The sequence below is a fragment of the Chlorocebus sabaeus genome, chromosome 10 (genome assembly GCF_047675955.1).
Source record: "Chlorocebus sabaeus isolate Y175 chromosome 10, mChlSab1.0.hap1, whole genome shotgun sequence".
NCBI classification, from domain to species: Eukaryota; Metazoa; Chordata; class Mammalia; order Primates; family Cercopithecidae; genus Chlorocebus; species Chlorocebus sabaeus.
Window position 1 is genome coordinate 59808275 of NC_132913.1, and position 24391 is coordinate 59832665.

The 24391-nt window shown below is 40.7% G+C and overlaps 1 protein-coding gene and 1 long non-coding RNA gene across 15 annotated transcripts in view; one reads left to right on the plus strand and one right to left on the minus strand.

The window, feature by feature from the left end:
• LOC103217326 (uncharacterized) overlaps positions 1 to 6981 on the minus strand; it is a 56117-nt gene extending 49136 nt beyond the window's left edge. The window contains exon 1 of one of the 3 annotated variants that reach the window (XR_012094230.1): positions 6873 to 6981. This is a non-coding gene — a long non-coding RNA (uncharacterized lncRNA). The remainder of the gene's footprint in view (positions 1 to 6872) is intronic. The other 2 variants (XR_005241523.2, XR_012094229.1) reach the window with 2 other exon arrangements.
• The window catches only part of PDK1 (pyruvate dehydrogenase kinase 1), a 119930-nt gene continuing 102473 nt past the window's right edge, over positions 6935 to 24391 (plus strand). For 10 of the 12 annotated variants that reach the window (XR_012094224.1, XR_012094225.1, XR_012094228.1 and 7 more), the window contains exons 1-8: positions 6935 to 7130; positions 9502 to 9643; positions 13360 to 13431; positions 15658 to 15842; positions 16131 to 16226; positions 17947 to 18024; positions 19628 to 19704; positions 21619 to 21717. Coding sequence is in view for 5 of the 12 variants with exons in the window: in XM_073019818.1 (XP_072875919.1) it covers positions 6935 to 7130; positions 9502 to 9643; positions 13360 to 13431; positions 15658 to 15842; positions 16131 to 16226; positions 17947 to 18024; positions 19628 to 19704; positions 21619 to 21717 (945 nt within the window). In the remaining 7 variants the exon portion in view is untranslated. The remainder of the gene's footprint in view (positions 7131 to 9501; positions 9644 to 13359; positions 13432 to 15657; positions 15843 to 16130; positions 16227 to 17946; positions 18025 to 19627; positions 19705 to 21618; positions 21718 to 24391) is intronic. The other 2 variants (XM_073019820.1, XM_073019821.1) reach the window with 2 other exon arrangements.

The window sequence follows — 24391 nt, forward strand, 5'->3', positions numbered from 1 at the left end:
CACTTCAACCCAAGAGGTGGAGGTCGCAGTAAGCTGAGATCATGCTCCTGCACTCCAGCCTGGACAACAGAGTGAGACTCTGTCTCAGAAAAAATAAACATTCTAAACCCTCCAACCAACTGAATAGACCCTTCCTTTTGGCCAAGAGCATTCCAAAGTTAACCTGAGAAACTAGTTCAGGCCATGATGGGAAGGTGGGGTCAGACATGTCTCATTATTCTCTCCTCCCTGCTGGAATTCAGGTACAGCTGATCAGCATTAACACAGAGACTTTACATCTGACAAAACAGACTGTTTGTAGCATAAGATACCAACATGACAAGGAGCAGGCTCTGCAAGAAACCAAAGATTTTATCCCAACATATATTTCTTGACATATTTTGAAATGGCCCTGCAAAGCTGTCTCTTGTGGGGAAAATCTACATTCTATAGAGAATCCTATTCCCTTTCCAAGTACTTTCCCTGATTCAGAAGGGAATTAACTAACTCTGGCAACTTTTTAAAGTCTGATAAGAAACATTTACAAGGTTGGGTGCAGTGGCTCATGCCTGTAATCCCAGAACTTTGGGAGGCCGAGGTGGAGTCAAACTCTGTTAAATATTTGAAGAGATTTATTCTGAGCCAAATATGAGTGACTGTGGCCCCGTGACACAGCCCTCAGGAGGTCCTGAGAACATGTGCCCAAGGTGATTGGGGCACAGCTTGGTTTTATACGTCTTAGGGAGGCATGAGACATCAATCAAATACACTTAAGAAATACATTGGTTTAGTCCTGAAAGGTAGGACAATTCAAAGTTGAGGCTTCCAGGCTACAGGTAAATTTAAACATTTTCTGATTTACAATTGGTTGAGTTTATCTGAAGACCTGAGATCATAGAAAGGAAATGTTCAGGTTAAGATAAAGGATTGTGGAAACCAAGGTTCTTTTGAAGTTTTATTGTGGCTGCTCTCAGAGACAATAGATGACAAACTTTTCCTATTCAGATCTTTAAAAGGTGCTAGACTTTAAGTTAGTCTTTTTAGGATTGGGAGGGCCTGGAAGTAAAAGATCCAGCTATGTTAATAGAGATTCTTTACTGATGCAAATTTCCCCCCACAAAAGACAGATTTGCAGGGCCATTTCAAGATATGGCAAAGAAACATGTTTTGGGGTAAAATATTTTGCTTTTCTTCCTTGTCTTGTAAATATTATTCCAGAGTCAGGTTGAAAAGTAAGTCTCCATATACAGGGTTAAATAAAACCCATCTGATGAGAATTTATGGTTTGTAGGGCATGACTCCCCAGAATTCTTAGATAGGAATTTGGGCAAGATAAAAAAAAATCAGAAGTTACTCCTCAGTAGCATCACATGACAGATAGCAGGTCCTGAAATAAATTGAAGTGTTTTACTCCAAAACATTTTTTTTTTTTTTTTTTTTGACATATTTTGAACTGGCCCTGCAAAGCTATCTCTTCTGGGGAAAAATCTACATTCTGTAGAGGACCGCCTTCCCTTTCCAGGTTTTTCCTTTTAAGGTCTGACACCTTTTTAGGTCTGATGAGAGACACTTACCATCTGTATTCTCTGAAGCCTGCTACGTGGGGCCTTTATCTGTGTAATAAGAACCTTGGTCTCCACAACCCCTTGCCTTAACCCAGACACTCCTTTCAATTGATCCTAGGTCTCGAGATAATAACTTAACTCTTTCAACCAACTGCCAGTCAGAAAATCTTTGACTCTCCCTATAACCTGGAAGCCCCCTCCCGCCAGAAGTTTCCCAACCCCCCTATATTATGTCTTAAAGTTGTCCTGCCTTTCCAGACCAAAGCAGTGTACGCTTTACATGTACTGAGTGATGTGTGCCTGCAACTTCTGTTCCCCTAAAAATGTATAAAATCAAGCTATAACTCAACCACCTTGGGCACATGTTTTCAGGACCTCTTGAGACTGTGCCTCAGGCCTTGGTCACTCATATTTGACTCGGAATAAATCTCTTAAACTATTTTACAGAGTCTGAGTCTTCTTTTTAAATCAACAGTTCAAATAAATTTTTACAACTTTTAATGTGCCCAAATTTATCTTTTAACATTACCAGTCTCATTTTGTGGAAGTCTAGAGTTCTCCCTGTCCATGTCTGTAAATTCTTGAGGCTCACAGTCTCATTTATAGGCCCACCCACGCCGCCACCACCACTCATACTCTTTATGTGCAAAGTCTATCCCCATTGCCACAAACTCTCATAAAAAATCATCCTTTCCTCCAATTTTCACAAAAGTACAACACATAAAAGAGTCAGTATCCAATAATCTCTTTTTGCAAACTTTACTGAGGGTTTGGGTTACAAGGAGTGCTCACGTTGTGAACAGTCTTTGCAATCTTCTGCCTCCTCCCCTTCCCCTTTGCTCTACAAAGTGAATTCCTCTCCTAGCTTCCCGTAAAGCTGTTCTGAGCCTTCCCTAGAGATCTCTCCTTCCACTCCAGCAGCATTTCAAAGCACTTACTCCAGATAAAAACTATGTTTTTGCTAAATAAATCCTGGTGAATAGGATGCCCTCATATCACTACACAAGTAATTACCTGAATCAAAGTACCCTTTAAAGAAAGAAGGCAAATGTATATGGAGAAAAATTATGCTTCAGTGGAATATTATGTATTGTTTAGAGCATAACTTTTTAGGATATCTGATTCTGATTCACTGTCTTTGAGCTATTTTACAGCTCTATAAATTGTAGATGAATGGTAACACTACACATAATTCTTACCTATACATGCGCAAATAAATTCTGTGAGGTAGAAGGGCAACCCTCCCTGATTCCCAAGGAAAGAGCCAGTTTTACAGCCTTTGCAAATTTTTCTGTATTCCTGTTTTTTCACTTCTCCTTTGAACTGGCTATAATATCTTCACTGGTTCCCTCGTTTAATTAATGTATTAAATAAAATTTGACACATGTTCATTTTACAGCTGCATGAGTCATTATGTCACCTTTTTTGAAAATTATCTTTCCAGCATATCAAAAAGGGTTCTAGGGCAGGAAATGATAGCACACTCAAAAGGGAAACTGATTAATGAATGAAGGCACTATTTACAGGAGTGTGGGCAGAATTAAACCTCCAGGGCTGGTGAGCACCCAATCAGCAACAGAGAAAAATTAGTACTATCTCTAGGGATACTGGACAAGGGTAGGAAGCTGTGGCCATCCTTGAACACAAATTATAGCCTTGAAGAAAGGTGTTGGGGGGGAAAATATCATGACTTTTCTTTCCTTTTGTCTTTTGAACCTCATGAAGCCAGAGGGTACTGGGTACAAGGTGACAGAGTTTACTTGTTTTCTATTGCTTTTTCCATTCCTTTCAGTCACATCAGTCCAACATGGATCATAAATTCTTAGTGAATTTACAGGGGCTGGCCCATGTCTGCTACGTAAAAATTTTTCTATAGAAGCTTACAGTATGATTATACTTTATATCTACATGTGTGTCTTAGTCTGTTAGTGGTGCAGTAACAAAATATTTCAGTCTGGGTAATTTATAAGCAATAGAAATTAGTTTTCTTACACTTCTAGAGGCTGGGAAGTTCAAGATCAAGATGCCTGAATTCAATGTCTGGTAAGGGCTTTCTTGCTGTGTAACCACCCAACAGGTTTTTCCTGCCTGCTGCCCAGATAGAGCCAATTTATCAAGACAAAGAGTTTAATGCCTGTGGAGCTGGCTAAATGGAAGATGAGAGTTTTATTACTACTCAAATCAACCTCCCAGAAATTCAGAGGCTAGGGTTTTTTAAAGATAGTTTGGCAGACAGCAGGTTAGAGAATGGGGAATGCTGATTGGTTGGGTCAGGAATAAAATTATAGGAAGTCGAAACTGTCATCTTACACTTAGTCAGTTTCTGGGTGGGGGCCACAAGACCAGAGGAGTCATTTTACTTATCTTTGTGGTTCTACCTGGTCCATTGGAATTCAGGGTTTGAAAAATAACTCAAACACCAACATTTGGTTTTATAATAGCAATGTTATCTATAGGAGCAATTGCGGAGGTCAGTGATCTTGTGGACTCTGACTGCATGACTCCTGAGTTATAATTTCTAATCTTGTAGCTAATTTGTTAGTTTACTTATTTTTTGAGACAAGGTCTCGCTCTGTCACACAGGCAGAAATGACGCGGCAGGATCTTGGCTCACTGCAAACTACATCTCCTGGGCTCACAACTGATGCTCCCCACGAAGCACTACAGGCACGTGCCACCATGCCCAGCTAATTTTGTTCATTTTTTGTAGAGACAAGGTCTATACTGCCCAGACTGGTCTCGAAGTCCTGGACTTATGCAATCTTCCCACTTTGGCCCCCCAAAGTGCTGGGATTACAGGCGTAAGCCATTGTGCCCTGCCTAATTTGTTAGTTTAACAAAGGTGTTTCGGTCCCCAGGAAAGCTGGGGGTTTGTTTCATGGAGGAGCTGTTATCTTTGTTTCAAAGTTAATATATAAACCAAATTCCTCCCAAAGTTAGTTTGGCCTATGCTCATGAATAAACAAGGGCAGCTTGGAAGTGAGAAGCAAGATGGAGTTGGTTAGGTCAGATCTCTTTCACTGTCAGAATTTTCTCACTGTTATAATTTTTCAAAGGCAGTTTCACTCACATGGTAGAAGAGATGGTAGGAACAGACTCACCCCCTTAGGCCCTTTTATAAGGCTCTGCCCTCATGACTTAATTCCCTCCTAAAGGCCCCACCTCTTAATACTACCACATTGATAAGTTTCAACATACGAATTTTAGGGGACACATTCAGACCATAACAACAGAAAATATAGCTCTTTACTAAAGTCCTCAAAAGTTCTCTCCAGTTTCTGGACCCAAAGTCTTTGACTAAGAAGCAAAAGTTGACACCACTTAATATGTGCTTTTATATGCACATTCTCCGTATATTGATTGAAGCATGGCGAATATACTTTGGAGAAAAGAAAAAGCACTTTATACAACAGTTGATTCCTTCCTGGGGGGGAAAATCTTGCTAAAATAGTCTCAAAGTTTCTGCTGGGCCTTTGTGCTTTCACATAAATTAATGTTCAGCTGAGCATCTTGACATGCTCAGGCAGAAAGCAGCAAAATTGCAAACAGGGATTGAGGAAGCTGAATAATGGTGTGTATGATAAAGTGACAAGACTTTGGAGCTCAGGAAATAATCTAGAAGGAAAGAAGAAAGGAGGAGGCAACCTGAGAAGCTGGAGTAGAGCTGTGGAAATGTTTGGTGGATTATTTTAAGAATGTGTAATACTCAAAATTGTTTTCTTCATTCCAACTTGGGCACTGCAGAAGAAGGGTGGGAAGCAGAAGGGGGCCATTCAGCCACCAATGAGGTGGTGACACCATCAACATTCCCAAGCACATCCCATTGAAATGGACTTCAAGAAGTGTGCCCCTTGGGCACTCAGCAAAGATATCTGGGAATTTGCCAAGAAAGAGATCGGAACTCCAGATGTGCACACTGATACCAGGTTTGACAAAGCTGTCAGGGCCAAAAGAATAATGTCCCATACCGTATCCACGTGTGATCGTCCAGAAAAACATAATGAGAATGAAGATTCACCGAAATGTGAAAGGAAAATAACATGGGCCCCAAAATCACTGATCTAAAGGGAAAATTCAAGCTGGGAACTGCTCAAGGCAAACCTGCCTCCCATTCTATTCAAAGTCATCCCTCTGCTGAGATAGATGTATATCTGATTGCCTGTTTTGGAAAGGCTTATCAGAAACTCAAGACTGCAACCATTTGTCTCTCACCTACCTATAACCTGGAAGCCTTCCTCCCTGCTTCAAGTTGTCTGCTTCTTACATACAGAGACGGACGTGTTCTCAACTTTGCCAAGATAAGCTTTATACATTAATCGAGACTTGTCTCAAACTTTCGGGGTTCACAAAACTATGTACCCGTTACACTTTCTAAAACCTACAGTCAGTGTGGGAGAAGAACTGCTGATACTCGAATACGTCAAATAGTTATAAAACCGCCAAAAACCGTTGTTTTCTCTCAAACTTTTGGTAAAATGTGCTTCAGGGAAAACACAGGTAAGTGGTTCTGATAAAATCTTAATAAAGACATAATTTTAAAAAGCAATAATGGTAAAAATAAATCCCATTTATTATCTGGTATGTCCCCGGCATTGTGCTAACACAGATAGCTCTACTACCCATGTCAGAGCAACTGAGGCAGATATTACGCTTCTTTTTCAGGTAAAGAGATGGAGGCTCAGAGAGGTTAAATAGCTCACTCAAAGGCACACAGCCAGTACATGGCAGTACGTCTCTCCTCCGGCGGCCGCCGTCTCGGTGATACTATTTAGGGCCACACGTACCACTGTTTGGCAAGCGGGGACTCCCGAAGCTCTCTGACCCTGAAAAATGTGTGGCTTGCGTCACAGAGAAGCGTTTTTAGAACGCGCTCGCAGCAGGACACCGCGGTGTGTGCAAGCGGAGGGCCGCCCTCTCCTTGAGCCTTTTGGCTGAGACTGGGAGGGCAGAGGAAGCAGGAAGGTGGGATTTGTTTCTAAAGGGCGCGGAAAGGGGACGCTCCACACCGCCTCGCCTCTTAGTGTCCCCGGTCCGGTCACCCGACATGTACGGGGACCACAGCCACGCGCACCCCACACCTCGCTGGCGGCGGCGGGATCTGGGCGCCGGCTGCGGCCTGGCGCGCGTTCCTCATCTCCTTCCCCGCGGGGCTGGGCGGGACTCCGGCGAGGGGGCGGGCGCTGCGCCCGCCCCCTTTTCTCTCCCCGCCTCCTTCCCGCTCCGCATCCCGCCCAGCGGCGCAGGGGGCCGGGCTCCGGCGAGAGGGGTGGGGGCCGCGCGGGTGACAGCCGCTCCCCTCCCCTACTGCCCGCCACGTCCCTCACGTACCACTCGGCAGAGGCGCGGGGAAACGCGGCGCCCGGGCTCTGGCTTCTCTAGAGGGGCTCGGCATGAGGCTGGCGCGGCTGCTTCGCGGAGCTGCCTTGGCCGTCCCGGGCCAGGGGCTGCGCGCCGCCTGCCCGAGCCGCACCTTCAGCTCGGACTCGGGCTCCGGCCCAGCGTCCGAGCGCGGCCTTCCGGGCCAGGTGGACTTCTACGCGCGCTTCTCACCGTCCCCGCTCTCCATGAAGCAGTTCCTGGACTTCGGTGAGTGCGGCCCGGACTTCGGGCCTTTGTGCGCGGTCCCAGGCGGGGAGTTGCGGCCCCTGCCCCAGGCCCGGTCGGCGCCGGCCAGCTCTCGCCTGAGGCGCAGCCCTCCTCCTCAGTGTTTCCGCCCCCAGCGCCTTAGGTGCTTCCTTCCTCCCTCTGAGTGCCGGCGCTGGCTGACGGCGTAAATAACGGTGGGCGTGTGGCTTTGATCGTATTGTTGAAAACAAACCAGCTGGGCCGCGGAATGACCGCTCGCCTTCCGGCGCACGTGTGCAGGTGCGCGCTCTGCCAGGCCCCTTCCAAGGAGGCGCGCCCGCGTGGGAGGCCGAGCGTGGACACCCCCGAGAATCGCTTTTGGATTCCGCACAGTGATGATGAATGCCCAGTTTTGCATATGATGATTGCACAGAAATGGCATGATCATAGGCAAGGCAGGTTATAACTGGCCCAGAGTTTCTTAGAATGTTTTCCTTGCCGGTGGCATAAATTGTTTGCACCAACAGCACATTTCATCATCAGCAAGTAAGTCTTGAGCACGTGTTGAGTGCATGAGGACAGGATGCTGTGAAGTTTACCAGATTATCCTTGTTTTCTCGGGAAGCTGTTAAACAGATTGCAGAAGGAATTGCATAGTTAGGCATTTTAACTTTTACTTCCCACTTACCTATGAAGGCAATGAGGGGAAAAGGGAAAACCTTAATGAATTCATAAAATTTGAGTACAAAGGTTATCTTCTGCATTGTGACTTCTGCATTGAATGATACCTGCATGGTTGACAACTTTGTCTTAAAACAAAGTTTTACAAAGGTTTACAGTGGCATAATTTTTGGGTCAAAGCCTTAGGTTTTTGTTTTTACTTTAAAATGACCCTAGTTCGACGAAGGGGCGAATTTGGTGGTGGTCATAAGTATGCCATGAAACTTTCACAAGCTATTTTCCTTTAATACCTTAATTTCTACTATTGACAATCTAGTTTTTGCTAACGTTTTCTCTGCTAAAGCAGCAGGAATAGCAAGCTTAAAATGCTTTACTGGAATAATAAGACTTTTTAGTTTAATATTAAGTGGAGCTGTTTGCCAAAGGATATTCTACAACGATTCTGCTTAGAAAGTGATACGGGATCGTGATATGGTGGTGGAGGGGTCAGGAGACTTTCCAGTAACCGGACAATTGAATAGGACCTACTTGAAGATGGTGCTAACAGGCAGTGGTGGTTTTTGCTTTCTGTTGCTTGAAAGCTTTCCCCTGCACTTACTCTTTTTTCCCGTGTGTGTGTGTGTGTGTGTGTGTGTATACATATATACATTTTTTTAAAAAATAGAAATGGGGTCTCGCTGTGTTGTCCAGGCTGGTCTTAAACCCCTGGGCTCAAGCCATCCTCCCAGCTTGGCCTCCCAAAGTGATTATAGGTGTGAGCCACCACACCTGGACTCCACTTACTCTTTGCTTACAGTAATTAGCATTTGTGATTCTGTATGGAATCAGTGAATCTTCATATGCAAACATCAAAATTTTACTCTTTCTTTTTGTTTGAGACAGGGTTTTACTCTGTCACCCAGGCTGGAGTGCAGTGGTGCTATCATAGCACACTATAACCTCACTTTTCTGCCTGAGCCTCCCAAGGCTAGAACTACAGGCAAGCACAACCACGCCCAGCTGTTTTTTATTTTTTATAAATACGAGGTCTCATTGTGTTGCCCAGGCTGGTCTTGAACCCCTGCGCTCAAACAGTCCTCAAGCCTCAGCCTCGCAAAGTGCTGGAATTATAGGCATGAATCACTGTGCCTGGCCGCCTGTTTTTAATTTATTTTTTTAAGGCTAGTCAAGTGAAACAGTGGGAGTGGAGAAGGAACAAAGAAATCTGTAACTGGTCGTAATCAATTAGTCGTAAATACCACTGCATTCAGACCACCTTAAAGTTTCTGTTTCTTAGACAGACATTAACTCTTTTTAAACCTAGAGTTAAAAAACAGATTTTCTAAATGATAGCAGCAACAGGGTGTACAGGCTAGACTTTTCCAGGTTCTGCTGCTGATTTTATAAAGCCTTGCTCAGAAATGCTCAGTTTACCTAACTTCTAAAATGGGTCATCACTATGAGGATGCAAGTTAGGGAGACAAGGTTATCGTAATTGCTGTACAGAGCCATTGGAATGTCACTAATTGGAATGTCATAACTCTGGAGACTGGGTTATCTCATCCCTCACCTCCCACAGGCAGGGATACCTTTGCCTTCTATTCCCTGCCCCATCGTGGTGATTCTACCCCTCTGGCCTTGCCAGGTAACTGCCTCTCATTTGTCCCTGCCTCTTGCCTTCGGTTTCCTTATGGCTTTTACTTACTGCTTTACCCATCATGTTTGGTTTCAGGATCAGTGAATGCTTGTGAAAAGACCTCATTTATGTTTCTGCGGCAAGAGTTGCCTGTCAGACTGGCAAATATAATGAAAGAAATAAGTCTCCTTCCAGATAATCTTCTCAGAACACCATCCGTTCAATTGGTACAAAGCTGGTAAGATTCTCATCTTGTGTTTGCAATTTGATGGAGTTGTGGACTCTATTCAAGGTTATGGCAAATGCTTTTTTTACTCTTCAGTGGAATCTTTTTTTTTTTTTTTTTTTTTTTTGAGAGGGAGTCCTGCTCTTAGGCCAGGCTGGAGTGCATTGGCACAATCTCAGCTCACTGCAACCTCCAACTCACTGGTTCAGGCAATTCTCCTGCCTCAGCCTCCCGAGTAACTGGGATTACAGGCATGTGCCACCATGCCCAGCTAATTTTTGTATTTTTAGTAGATACAGGGTTTCACCATGTTGGTCAGGATGATCTCGATCTCCTGACCTCATGATCCGCCTGCCTTGGCCTCCCAAAGTGTTGGGATTACAGGCATGAGCCACCGTGCCTGGCCAGAATCTTAAGGTAGTAGCAGTATTCTCCTTTTTTTGGCTGGGGGCAGGTGGGGGCAATGTATTTGGGCTTGTGCCCTGAATCCTGGACTCCACAACTCCTTGATTTTGAGAAAACCAATTAGAACTGCACTGAAATACAGATGCTAAATTTAGGATTTATGTTAGTATATCTGCAAGGATATTATGAGAAAAATGTCTACAATTTGTTGATGACTAGGTATTTATGTTTATTGCCTTTAATCCCTTTAACAACCTTGAACAGTAGGTATGAATGTCTCCATTTTATTCATTGTTGTTATTTTTATTTATTTATGTATTTATTTTTTTTAAATGGAGTCTTGCTCTGTCACCCAGGCTGGAGTGCATGATCTTGGCTCACTGCAACCTCTGCCTCCTGGGTTCAAGTAATTCTCTTGCCTCGGCCTCCAGAGTAGCTGGATACAGGCACCTGCCACCACACCCAGCTAATGTTTGTATTTTTAGTAGAGACAGAGGTTTCACCATGTTGGCCAGGCTAGTCTCAAACTCCTGACCTCAGGTGATCCTCCCACCTCGGCTTCCCAAAGTGCTGGGATTACAGGCGTGAGCCACCGCTCGTAGCCTGTTTACTTATTTTTTTGAGACAGGTTCTTACTCTTACTCTGTCACCCATGTTGGAGTGCAGTGGCGATCACAGCTCAGCTCACTGCAACCTCTACCTCCCTGGCTCAGGTGATCCTCCCACCTCAGCCTCCTGAGTAGCTGAAACCACAAGCGCATGCCACGCCCAGCTAATTTTTGTATTTTTTAGCAGAGATGGGGTTTTTCCATGTTGCCTAGACTGGCCTCAAACTCCGGAGCTCAAGGGATTTGCTCACCTGGGCCTCTCAAAGTGCAGGGATTGTGGGCATGAGCCATTGTGCCCAGCCTGTTTATTATTTTTAAAATGAATTTATTTTCTTTTTAGAGACAGGGTCTCCGTCACCCAGGCTAGAGTGCAGTAGTGTGATCATGGCTCACTGCAGTCTTGACCTCCTGGGCTCAAGAGATCCTACAGCCTTAGCCTCCCGAGCAGCTGGGACCACAGCCATGCGCCACCATACCTGACGAATTCTTTTATTTTTTGTAGAGATGGGGTCTCACTTTTTTGCCCAGGCAGGTTGTGAACTCCTGGGCTCAAGCAGTCCTCTCACCTTGGCGTCCCAAAGTGTTGGGATTACAGACATGAGCCACTGCACCTGGCAGGTTAACTTTGTTTTACAGATGAGGATGCTGAGGCACATAAAGGTTAAATCTTTTGCATAAGGCAGTACCATTGATAGTGGAGTTGGGATTCAAACTCCCATTTGTCCATCTCTGCTATACCATTCTATAGTCAGAACAATGAAATATATGAAAGGGTATATGTATTTTTAATAAACTTTATTTACTGAAGGGTATCTTTTTATAAATTACAAAAGTTAAAACGTTTATTTTTCTGTTTTAAAACAATTAGAAGTTTTTGGAATTGTATAGAAAAAGTGTGATCTATTCCCAAAGATGAGTAGAGATGTTAAGGGTATACACTCATGAAGCCAGCTATATACAGCTTTTGTTAATGTTACTGCTTTAAAAGTGTTGTTCTTTTAAGCACTATACACTTCAAATAAATGAGCTGCCTAGAGTTAAGTCTTAAATGGAAGAAGTTCAGCTGCAGGGCATTTCCCAGTTATGATTCATGGAGATTCAGGTTTTCTTTTTGTAGGCATTATAGTGTATGGGAGAAGTTGATCTCATCTCGATTAAAAAAAGCAAAAGAAGTATGATTGCTATATATATGATAATCAGATGCTATCTAGTCCAAGTATGGAATAGTTGTAAGTGTGACTTAAATGGGAAGCATTTGTTTAGGAATTATGATGGGATATAAAGGAGAAAATATAATATTCCATGGAAGATTTTTCCTGTTTTTAAAAAATTCTTCATTAGAAGTAGAATATGCTGCTTTTTGAAGCTTATCAGTCATGAAGTCTGATCGGTATCTGTTGTAGGTACTCAGCTATCTCTTGGATGGAGAGCGTAGTTGTTCTTACCAATTAAGAGGAAATTAAGGGTTAAAGCAAAGCAGCAGCGGCTATCAGAATCCCTTAACTTTGGAATGCATTAAGACATACTGCTTGTCAGAAACAGCTTTCCAAACCAACAGATGGAATTACAGGTTTTTAAAACACTTTCATTGCTCCTAGATGCCTGTTAAGTTAGGGCAGTTGCAGATGAAGTGCTTACAGCTAAGTAATAGTTCCCTTACACTGTCAAAGAAAGTAGTTCAGTAGTAGCAAGTTATTTTTAGCTCTGGCCCGGCAGTGCCATTGTACTTGCCTGCAAGACCATCAGAAAATCATTTGGCCTTCTTTATTTTGCTCATTTCTTAACAGATGCTTTGATACCTTGAATTATTAGATGAATTTAAAATCTACATTTTTATGACTTTTGTATTTTTTGTTCAGTTTAAAAGAACCATATAGTAGATTATAGGCTTTTTTTTTTTTTTTTTTTTTTTTTTTTTGAGACGGAGTCTCGCTCTGTCGCCCAGGCTGGAGTGCAGTGGCCAGATCTCAGCTCACTGCAAGCTCCGCCTCCCGGGTTTACGCCATTCTCCTGCCTCAGCCTCCGGAGTAGCTGGGACTACAGGCGCCCACCACCTCGCCCGGCTAGTTTTTTGTATTTTTAGTAGAGACGGGGTTTCACCGTGTTAGCCAGGATGGTCTCGATCTCCTGACCTCGTGATCCGCCAGTCTCGGCCTCCCACAGTGCTGGGATTACAGGCTTGAGCCACCGCGCCCGGCCGATTATAGGCTATTAATAAATACTTGTTAGTTGGACATAAACATGTAAAATTAAGGTTTTAAAGCATAGATATTTAAGATAGAGTCTCAGAGCAAGAGAGGCCGTCCTCCTTTTACTGATAATAAGACAAATTAAGTCATTTGCCCAAGATCACATAGTTATTGGTGACAGAGTCAGATCTCAGCATAATCAGTATGTATACTGTAATGTACAGTGGTAAATTAAAAAAAACAACAACATTAAAAGCCATTTTAGGATGTAGAACTTAGAATAGAAAATCTTAAAATTCTTAAACTTGACCTATGCTTTTAGGAGAAAATGTGTACCTTCTACTATTTGTTCCCAGCACTTTGCTCGAATGTGCATGGGTGTAAAAATTCTACTTCAACCATAATTTATAGCAGTACTCTAAGTTAAAAATTATAAAATGCTAAAAATAGCTTTTGAGCTAAGTTTCATGATACTGAACTTTCAGAATATAAAAGAACGAACTTATCCTCTTGATCTCCATTTTAGGTATATCCAGAGTCTTCAGGAGCTTCTTGATTTTAAGGACAAAAGTGCTGAGGATGCTAAAGCTATTTATGAGTAAGTTCACTATTTTGACCCTATTCTTAAGCCTATTATTAGGTCACTTAGGGGAAATTGATTAACTTTTAGGTTTCTGCTACTTTACAACATGTGATATATGTGACTATAGCAGCCCATACAGGCAGGACAAATAACCTAATTATTAAATTTGACTAGGCATAAGAAATGCTTCGCATTCCTCTTTAACAAAAGACAAAGTTCAGGTGTGATGATCAATGGAAATATAGGTGTGGCCTCAGTGGCAGCTGTACTGTTAACCTGGAGGGTGCATGCTCTTTCTAATGGACAGCCACCTTCAGCCCCAGCTGATCTTTGCCATATTAAAATACTGCCCATATCATCTGATTGTTTTCTGATTTTAAAGGAAAGCTACAAGTCTAGATTTGTAATGTAAAATCTCTTGCTTTTGAAAGATTGGCAGCTACTTAAAACATTTTTTAAAACATAGAAGGCCTATAAAACATGGTTACAGGTTTCTAGTTTATTCTCTATGGCCTGTAAGATGATGTCAGTAATATGACAAGTTTAATAACCCATATACCGGCATTGGTAGACCAAAGTATTTGCCTTATGCAGCTACCTGCTTATTGCAGTGAAGGGCACCGACAATGTAATGACCATCTCTTGTCCTCAGTTAGTTACACATGTTTTTTGGACTGTCTTTAAAGGGAACAGTAACACTTCATTTTTTTAAACATGATTTTTAATCTGAAAATAACGTTCAGCAAGAGTTTACTCCTTGCTTAGGTATTGAGCAGACTTTACATGAATGATGTTTTTTAATCTTTAAAACAATTCATTGAAATAATGCTGTTTGTGCACAAAGAGGGCATGTAGCTTAAGGTTACATAGTTAGCACATGGTAGAATCCAAGCAGCCTTACTTTAGAAGTAAACATGCTATAGAGCCTTCTGAAAACAGTCGTTCAGAGCTGTGGAAAATAAGTAGTCAAGCAGAATAATACAGATTTGTGTTTCTTTTAAGAAAAAAGAAAAATAAATAAAGGAATGACTAGAATGATGAGTTGTTTGTTGTTTTCGAAGAGTTTTGTTGTTTTTATTTTGGTTTAACAGTCTTGTTTTGAAGCTTGTTACTAACTAGGAATTCCAAAAATGTTTTAAGCAGTGGAAACATCATTGGAATAAGTTAATAGTACTCAAGATGATGACTTTGAATAGGAAAACACTCATTTGGAAGTGTAAATTCAGATGGGTTATGTTAGAAAATTGGTTTTGTTACTGCATAATTAAGACTTCTTGGGTCGGGCACAGTGGCTTATGCCAGTAATCCCAGCACTTTGGGAGGCTGAGGTGGGCAGATAGTCTGAGGTCGGGAGTTTGAGACTGGCCTGATCAACATGGAGGAACCCCATCTCTACTGAAAATACAAAATTAGCCAAGCGTGGTGGTGCATACCTGTAATCCCAGCTACTGAGGAAGGCTGAGGCAGTAGAATCGCTTGAACTTGGGAGGCAGAGGTTGCAGTGAGCCAAGATTGCGTGATTACACTCCAGCCTGGGGAAAAAGAGCAAAACTCCATCTCAAAAAAAGAAAAAAAAGATTTCTTTTCTCTTTTGTCTTTTATTTAGTTCTTTAACCATGAAACGTCTTCTAAGTGACAGAAATGGGAAGGCTACTAGATGATTTGAAGATTTATCTTTTAATATAATTGTTTACTTTTCCTCTCCCATTTTATAAACTCATAGGATAAATGAAATGATAATTCTTTTTCCATTTTTCTGTCCTAAGTGTTTCCTTCTCTCTCTTTGAACCCTAGGGAATAGTTCTAAACCAGGCAGGCTTTATTGGCTCATTCATCTTGATTCCTTGCAGAGCAGAGCAGGTGTTCCCTAGAGGCAAGTGCTTTGTCTTCTATGCAGAATATCTCTGGAATACCATCCTCTTAGCAAGTGCTCAGATAACCTTAGTTGATAGCAGTTAAAACCATTAACATTTTTAGGATTATGTTTTGTCACAGCCTTACTCTTAGGAAACCAAGAAAATAATTACATTTTGAAAGTTTTATTTTGGAGGTCATTATACTTCCATAGATTTGGTATATTTTATGATTTGAAATACATTTAAATAAGTATAGGAAAACATGAACTGATTTTCCTTTTAGTAAATTAGGGATTTTTGTCTAGCATAGTTGGTTAAACTTACATTTTTGTACTAAGTTTACTTGTCAAAATATTTGGCTGTTTTGACAGATGGGTTTGTTTAGCTTTACAGATACTGTGATACGGATCAGAAACCGACACAATGATGTCATTCCCACAATGGCCCAGGGTGTGATTGAATACAAGGAGAGCTTTGGGGTGGATCCTGTCACCAGCCAGAATGTTCAGTACTTTTTGGATCGATTCTACATGAGTCGCATTTCAATTAGAATGTTACTCAATCAGCACTGTAAGTGTCCTGAGTCAAGAGAAGCAGCTAAATGAGATGTGTTGACATATTTTAAATGTATTTAGGAAACTTCCATTTAGGTAGAAAATTTAGTTTTTACCTTTTGGCTAATTAAGAGAAGTAAATAGACTGCCATCAAGAAAGGTATTTTTATTGAATGTAAAATACTGTGTTTATCCTAAAGGCAAATATTTGTTCTACTGTTTGGTACAATTTAAACACTATTCAGATTTGGAAAAGAGCATTAGGTAGTTTAGCTTATTTTGTTGGTTTTGTCTTTTTGGATAGCTTTATTGTTTGGGGGAAAAGGCAAAGGAAGTCCGTCTCATCGAAAACACATTGGAAGCATAAATCCAAACTGCAATGTAGTTGAAGTTATTAAAGGTAAATACTGACATTTCTCCTTACAAAAAAGATACAAAAATCAAAGTTACTATTATTTCTTACTATTAAACAACTATTTGTATCATGAGATAAAATGGTAGGCACAAATGCATGGGTTTGAAAATAACCTTATAGTATTATTTGTGCATTATGTATAGGATGACTATTTTATTGATAGAATTATAGATAGGCAAAGTTTGGTGATACTATAGAGGATATCTTTTTTGTTTTGTTTTGTTTGAGACAGAGTCTCACTCTGTTGCCCAGGCTGGCGTGCAGTGCTGCAATCTCAGCTCACTGTAGCCTCTGCCTCCTGAGTTCAAGCGATTGTCTTGCCTCAGCCTCCCCAGTAGCTGGAGTTACAGATGCTCAATACTACGCCTGGCTAATTTTTGTATCTTTAGTGCAGACAGGGTTTTACCATGTTGGCCAGGCTGGTCTGGAACCCCTGCCTGCCTCGGCCTCCTGAAGAGCTGGGATTACAGGCGTGAGCCACTGAGCCCAGCTGAGGGTATCTTTCACTTAAAAAAGATTTCAAGTCCCTGCTCCTCTGTTTCTAATTCCTTACACTATGAGCAGTAATTCATAACAGGTTGGTTTGAATCCTTTCACACTTTTTTCTATTTATACCACTTGTACACATACACAATTGATATTAGCCTTACATTGTTGTTTTTAGAAAATGGGGTGCTCTGTGATTTTTCTACAAGTTTGCAGACATCTTGCTGTTCAGTACATCTGGATATACCCCAAGATTTTGAATGACTGTATGGAATGTATCAGTATGTATTAATTCATTCTCCTGTTGGCGTACACTTAGGTTGTTTTAATTTTTTTGTTACCACCGATACCAGCAGTTCTGCTGTGAACATCCTTAAATACATGCTTACTTTTGCTAGTATTTTAGAGGGTAAGATTCCTAGAATTAAAAACATTTAAATGCATATAAATTTTTGGTATCTCTAAAAAGGTATCAAACAGTGGATAAAAGTATTTCCTAACCAACTCTTAAGTTTTGTTATATAGATAAGAAATATTTTCTTCAACCTGTTATTTTTCTTTTTTGCATTGTTGTTGGTGTCTTTTTAGCATATACACTTTTACATTTTTTTGTAGTTATATTTGTCATTTATTGTTTGTGGCTATTCAGCTTTGTCATGTCACACTTAGACTTTCCCTGGGCCAGGTGCGGTGGCTTATGCCTATAATCCCAGCACTTTGGGAGGCTGAGGCGGGTGGATCACCTGAGGTCAGGAGTTCGAGACCGGCCTGGCCAACATGGTGAAACCTCACCTGTACTGAAAATTCAAAAATTACCTGGGTGTGGTGACACATGCCTATGTAGTCCCAGCTACTTGGGAGGCTGAGGCAGGAGAATCACTTGAACCGGGGAGGTGGAGGCTGCAGTGAGCTGAGATAGCGCCACCACACTCCAACCTGGTTGACCAAGACTCTGTCTCAAAAAAAAAAAAAAAAGAAAAGAAAGACTGTACCTGGTTGGGGGCCTTGAGCCCAGGAGCTGGAGACAAACCTCAGCAATATAGCGAGACCATGTCTCCACCAAAAAAAAAAAAAGCAGAGACTTTCCCTAAACTATCAAAGTATATTTTCTTCTGTAGAGAGTTTAAGACTTTCATTTGTCAATACTATTGCCATCTTAATGCATGAAAGGGAAGTATATTTATTAAATCCTTTTTTGTTTTGTTTTGATTCGCACTAGATGGCTATGAAAATGCTAGGCGTCTGTGTGATTTGTATTATATTAACTCTCCCGAACTAGAACTTGGAGAACTAAATGGTAAGCCTGATGTTGTCTTTTTCTCAGTGATTAGTGCGTTGATTACTTGATAAGGGATAAGAATTTAAATGTTTTAATGGAAGATGACTTTTTTCATCAAATTCATTGGATATGAAGGCTAAAGGATAGTAATCATGTAAAAAGTGTATCTATAAATATATATGTAGTCAGATTCTTTATGAAAAAATTTGGCTTTTTGTGCCTCATTTTCTTTATTTTTAATTGATAACTTTGATTCTTTGCTTATTTTTTATTTTCTGTTTAGTCATAGAAAAAAATGATGCCAAGAAAGTTACATTTGACTTTTACATGCACTTCAATAATGTAAGACTTACCCTTTTTCTACTTCCTGAGTTATAAATAATTTTCTGTTGTTGAGGACGTAGAAAGACTGGGTTTGTAAAAGAGGAAAGAAAGATGCTCATCTATTTGAGAATGTGTTTGTCTCTGATGGTTTTCTTTTTACCGTGATGAGTGCCTTTTGGATAAAAAGGGTTTAGATGCCTTGAAGGGGGATTGATGAGTCTCTTTTTCCTGAAGGCATGGTAGTTTGACAGAGAAAAACATTTCCTAGGATGACACTTTAAGAAGGTGTGGTGGAAAGAATAAAATGAAATAGGCTTTTACTGAGCTGTATTCTGGACCTTAGAGTGAGAGAGCAGTGAAGTTACGCAATTGAAAATAGCATTGCCTGGTGGTTTTCTGAAGCCATATTAACTCTTTTGAGCCATGATGGTAGCATAGCATTTGGTAAATAACAATCACAATGTACAAGTGACAGTTTGCAAACCTGAACTGCTGTGAGAAATTGATGCTAGCTCATATTTTTTTTATTCAGCTTTATATCCATCGAAATGTCTGAAATAAACAATATTCCGCCCAGGTGAAACATTTTGAAAATGGCTTAAAGAATGTGTGGGCTGGGCGCGGTGGCTCATGTCTGTAATCCCAGCACTTTGGGAAGCCAAGGCGGGTGGCTCACAAGGTCAGGAATTTGAGACAAGCCCGGGCCAATATGGTGAAACCCCATCTCTACTAAAAATAGAAAAATCAGCCAGGCGTGGTGGTGGGTGCCTGTAATCCCAGCTATTCGGGAGGCTGAGGTAGGAGAATTGCTGGAACCCAGGAGGCAGAGGTTGCAGTGAGCTGAGATTGCGCCACCGCACTCCAGGCTGGGCGACAGAGCAAGACTCCGTCTCAAAAAAAAAAAAAAAAAGAAAAAGAAGAATGTATGCATGTGAATTGGACTGTGGAATTTATGGACTTTAACACTTCTCTATTTGAAAAGTAAAATTCCTACTCAACAGTTGAGTGATCTTTAAAAAGACTTTACCATCCTAGAGAAAAATGGTTGCATGGGTTGGTTCGATTGTTACACAAGATTGTGAGAAATGACCACAGGACTCTTGTCATTGTCTGTTGTAAATACTTGTGGGTATGGGTTCAAACACTAATACATTGAAGAAATGGTGTAGCAGTTCTCCCCCAGATGATACTGTCCTCCGTAGTTAATGTTTTCTTTTCATCACTACACAGTTTTTTCTTAAAAATGCTTTAAAGCACATCTCTCTGTACTTTCATATTTTTCTCTTCTGCTCTGTAGCAAAATCACCAGGACAGCCAATACAAGTGGTTTATGTACCATCCCATCTCTATCACATGGTGTTTGAACTTTTCAAGGTTTGTAAAATAGTATTACATAACCTTTACCAGTACTTTCCTGAGGTTAGGAATCTGCTCTGAAAGCCAAATATTCCACTAGGTTCTCCTATTAAGAAGTGCCATTTCATGTCAGTATCGTATCACATTGCTGGAGATCAGCCTTTTATCAACACAGGGAGATACCTCCATGTAGTAGTGAGCTCAGACTATGGAGTCAGAAAGACCTGGGTTTGAATCCCAATTATGGCACTTAATATGTGTGTGACCTTGGGCAAGTCACTCAACCTCTCTGAGCCTTAGTTTCCTTTTCTGTAAAACAAGAATACTGTCCAGGATTGTTTATGATGATTGGAAATAACATACTAAGTGTCCAGTACAGTGGCAACATATTACATATAGATGCTCAGTAAAGTTATCTTTACATTTTTAAACAATATTTAGATGAGTGATTCTCAACTTGCTACCCTCAAAGGACCAGAATTCTTTTTTTGGTCTGGCTTTTCTTGGGAGGGGGAGGTCATTTATATTGACTTACAGGGTTTTTGCTGTTATCTTTGCTCTTTACAACAAATTTTGAAAACAAATTATGCTAGTAATATTGAGAGTATCTTTTTTCCCTGCCCATGATACTTGCTGGTTGACAGGAAAATGGGTGAGGAGTGAGGGGCACAGGTCCTGGTGGGTGAAAACGACTGCCCTCCATCAGAAGCTTGTAGTCTCTCTTTAGTTCTGTTTCATCAGCCAGCAGCAAACTAGAAGAGAGAGGGGGTGGCTTTCAATCTGATAATGTAAAGGAAAAGTGCACTGAAACACAGAAAAACTGACCGAGTATCTTAGAACACCACCGAAATGTTCTTTCTTCTAAGACAGCAAAAATGTATTTAATACCTTACAAAATCTTTTCAAAAATATTTATTTTATTTTTTGTAGCATTGAGGTCTCACTCTGTTACCCAGGCTGCCCTTGAACTCCTGGCCTCAAGCAGTCCTGCCTTGGATTCCCAGTGTTGAGATTACAGGCATAAACCACTGCACCTAGCCCCAAAATCTTTTTATCCAAGTTGTTAAACAAGAAGTGATGGGCACTTAAAGCATTAACACGAATTTTTTCCTTGAAATTCCAGTGGCATAAAGATTTTGTGCCCTATGATTGAGGCATTCCATATTATATTACATATTGTACATAATGTCAGTAATAATGGCTTTCACCTGGAACCTAATCTTAAACTGCCTTTGATGGAAATGATGGAATCTCCTCCATAAGGGGACTCAATCGCAATTGCTGTGCCAGGGCCACACACACTTACTGCCAAATTCAGATGCCTTTTTAGTTACATCTAGTTTGTATCATTTTCCACTGCAATGCTGAATGTCATGATATTGTTCAAGGCTTCTGATATGTTGGCACTGTGTACCCTATTTCCTTTAGAAAGTAGTCAAAGCAGCTTTACAGTGTCAGTACCCTTAATTTCAAGCTAGAGATAAAGGGATTCATTGCTCCTTCAAATACAACCATCGCTGTTACTACTATATGAAAAAAATTATTTTCCTTTAAAGAAATTTGTGACAGTTTTTAAAATAGTTCTGAAAATAGAGCTGAAACTACATTTTCAAAAATGTTTTGCCCATTATTTACTAAAATTATAAAAGTGTTTGAACAGAGTTTTCTGCTTTAATGTAACTAAAGTGTTTTGAAGTCTGACTTTGGAAAATATGCAGAATTTAGTTGGCATCTTTAGATCAGAATATCCTTTAGATCCCCCCCAAATTGACTCCATTAAAAAAAAAAACTTTAAATGTAGTTATAAGAATTGTGATTCTTTGGCATATTTTCATCAAATTTTAAAACTTCAAATAGTGCATATGTACTTGAAAATTATACTTTGTCCTTTCTAAAAAGCTGTATCTTTAATACAACCCTAATGTGTTTCAGAATGCAATGAGAGCCACTATGGAACACCATGCCAACAGAGGTGTTTACCCCCCTATTCAAGTTCATGTCACGCTGGGTAATGAGGATTTGACTGTGAAGGTAAATGTGTTTGGTGGTTTGTTTTTTTTTTGTAATTGATGTACAGACATGCAAAGGTAACCATACACATAATTTTTAAAAGACATAATCTCTCAGGGGAAAAGAATCTTGTCTGTAATAGATAATAAGCACATTGCTTCATTGAGCTGGTGGATTATAGTTACTCCTTGAATCTTTTCTAGTCTGGTTGCCCTTCCAGGTGATTCAAGTTAAAGTAAATCTTGGAGACAGACAATTTATCATGAATATCTCTTTGATAAGATCTAAAATATTTGGATAGTTGCAGTATTATGGAGATAGTATTTAATATATAATTTAAAATTTTTAAAACAATGCTTTTTAATCTAGTTTGTTTCATTTGATTCTCATAATGCAGGTAATTTTATCCTCACTTTTACAGGTGAGGAGACTAAGACTTGGTGATTAGCTCAGGATCACACAGGGCATAATTACCATGGGACATGATATCCAGTCTTCTTTCCCCAGGACTAGACCTTTTCTATTACGTTGTTCAGGTGGCTCAATTTCTTCTTTTAAATTTTATTAAAAATTGTTTTCTGTCACCCAGGCTGGAGTGCAGTGGTATGATCATTGCTCACTGTGACCTCGAACTCCTGGGCTCAAGCGATCCTCCTCCCATAGCTTCCAGAGTAACTGGGACTGCAGGCTGCAGGCATGTAAGCCTGGCTAATTAAAATAGTTTTGGGGGGTAGAGACTAGGTCTTACTGTTGTTGCCCAGGCTGATCTCAAAACCCCTGGTCTCAAGTGATCCTCCCACCTTGGCCTCCCAAAGCACTAGTATTACAGGTGTGAGCCACTGTGCCTGGCCCTAGTTTCTTAAGAGTATGATAGTGTTTTTCTCTTTTAATAATCACTAAAAATTTATATTAAAGTAGTAAATGCAGAGACTATAAAAAATCAAATGTGTCAGTTCCTGGCCCTTTGTGGGCCTCATTACTCTGAGTTACTCAGAGATTCCTAGTCTTTCTTTTTTTGAGATGGAGTCTCGCTCTGTCACCCAGGGTGGAATGCAGTAGTGTGATCTTGGCCCATTGCAACTTCTGCCTCCTGGGTTCAAGCGATTCTCCTGCCTCAGCCTCCCAAGTAGCTGGGATAACAGGCACCCGCCACCACGCCTAGCTAATTTTTCATATTTTAGTAGAGTCGGGGTTTCACCATATTGGCCAGGCTGGTCTCGAACTCCTGACCTTGAGTTGTCCACCTGCCTCAGCCTCCCAAAGTGCTGGGATTACAGGCATGAGCTACTGCGCCTGGCCTAATGTTTACATTTTAAACAGTAAATATTACCTTTCTGTTATAGTAGTTGAGGAGTTAGCTCTCTTTAACAGAGCACCTGCTCCCCTCCCCTAGCCCAAGGGCCACTTTCCCTATACTATTATCCTAATATTTAAGTTTGTATATGAAATTCAAAGTTGAGAAGAATCATTTGCAAAAGTTTGAAGGCATCCGTTGTTCCTTTTTTTAAAAGGTACAATTCAGTGAAATTCATAAGATTTTTCAAGTATTGCCGCTGTCTCATTCTAGAACATTTTCATCAGTCCTAAGAAAAAACCCAGTACTCCCATCAGGCACAGCGGCTCATGCCTGTAATCCTGGCACTTTGGGAGGCCAAAGTGGGCAGATTGCCTGAGGTCAGGCATTTAAGACCAGCCTGGCCAACATGGTGAAACCCCATCTCTACAAAAAAATACAAAAAATTAGCTGGGCGTGGTGGCAGACGCCTGTAATCCCAGCATTTAGGAGGCTGAGACATGAGAATCACTTGAACCCGAGAGGCAGAGGTTGCAGTGAGCCGAGATCGCACCACTGCACTCCAGCCTGGGCGACAGAGCAAGACTCCGTCTCAAAAGAAGAAAAAAGGGAAAATACCAGGACCCATGAAGTCACTTCCCATTTTTCTCTCTTCTAGCCCTTAGCAACCACTAATATATTTTCTGTTTGTGTATTTCTCTTTCTGGGCATTTTATATAAACTTAATCATGCAGTATGTGGTCTTTTGTTACTGACTTCTTTCACTTACTATAATGTTATAGTATGCATTTGTACTTCGTTCCTTTTTATGACCGAATGATATTCTGTTATATAGATATAACACCTTTGGGTTATGCATTTATCAGTTGATAGACATTTGGTTCCTTTCTATTTTTTGGTTATTATAAATAATACGGCTGTGAACATTTGTGTACAAATTATTGTGTGAACATGTGTTTCAGTTATCTTATGTCTATACCTAGGAATTGAATTGCTGAATTATAGGAAACTGTTTAGCTTTGAGAAACTGCCACACTGTTTTCCAAAGGACCTGCCCCATTGTGCATTCTCATCAACAATGTGTAAAGGTTCCTGTTTTTCCTTGTCCTTGTCAACAATTGTAGTCTTTTTTATTGTCGACATTATTGTGAGTGTGAAGTGGTAGCTCATTTTTATTTGCATTTGTCTAATGACTGATGTTGAGCATCTTTTCATTTGCTGATTGGCCTTTTGTGTATCTTTGAAGAAATGCAGATTAAGATCCTTTTTTCAGTTTTAAAATTGGCTATTTGTCTTTTATTGTTGAGTTGTAAGGGTTCTCTCTCTTATGTATATGTATATATATAAGGATTCTATATGTGTGTGTGTGTGTGTATATATGTATAGGGGTTACTGATCCCT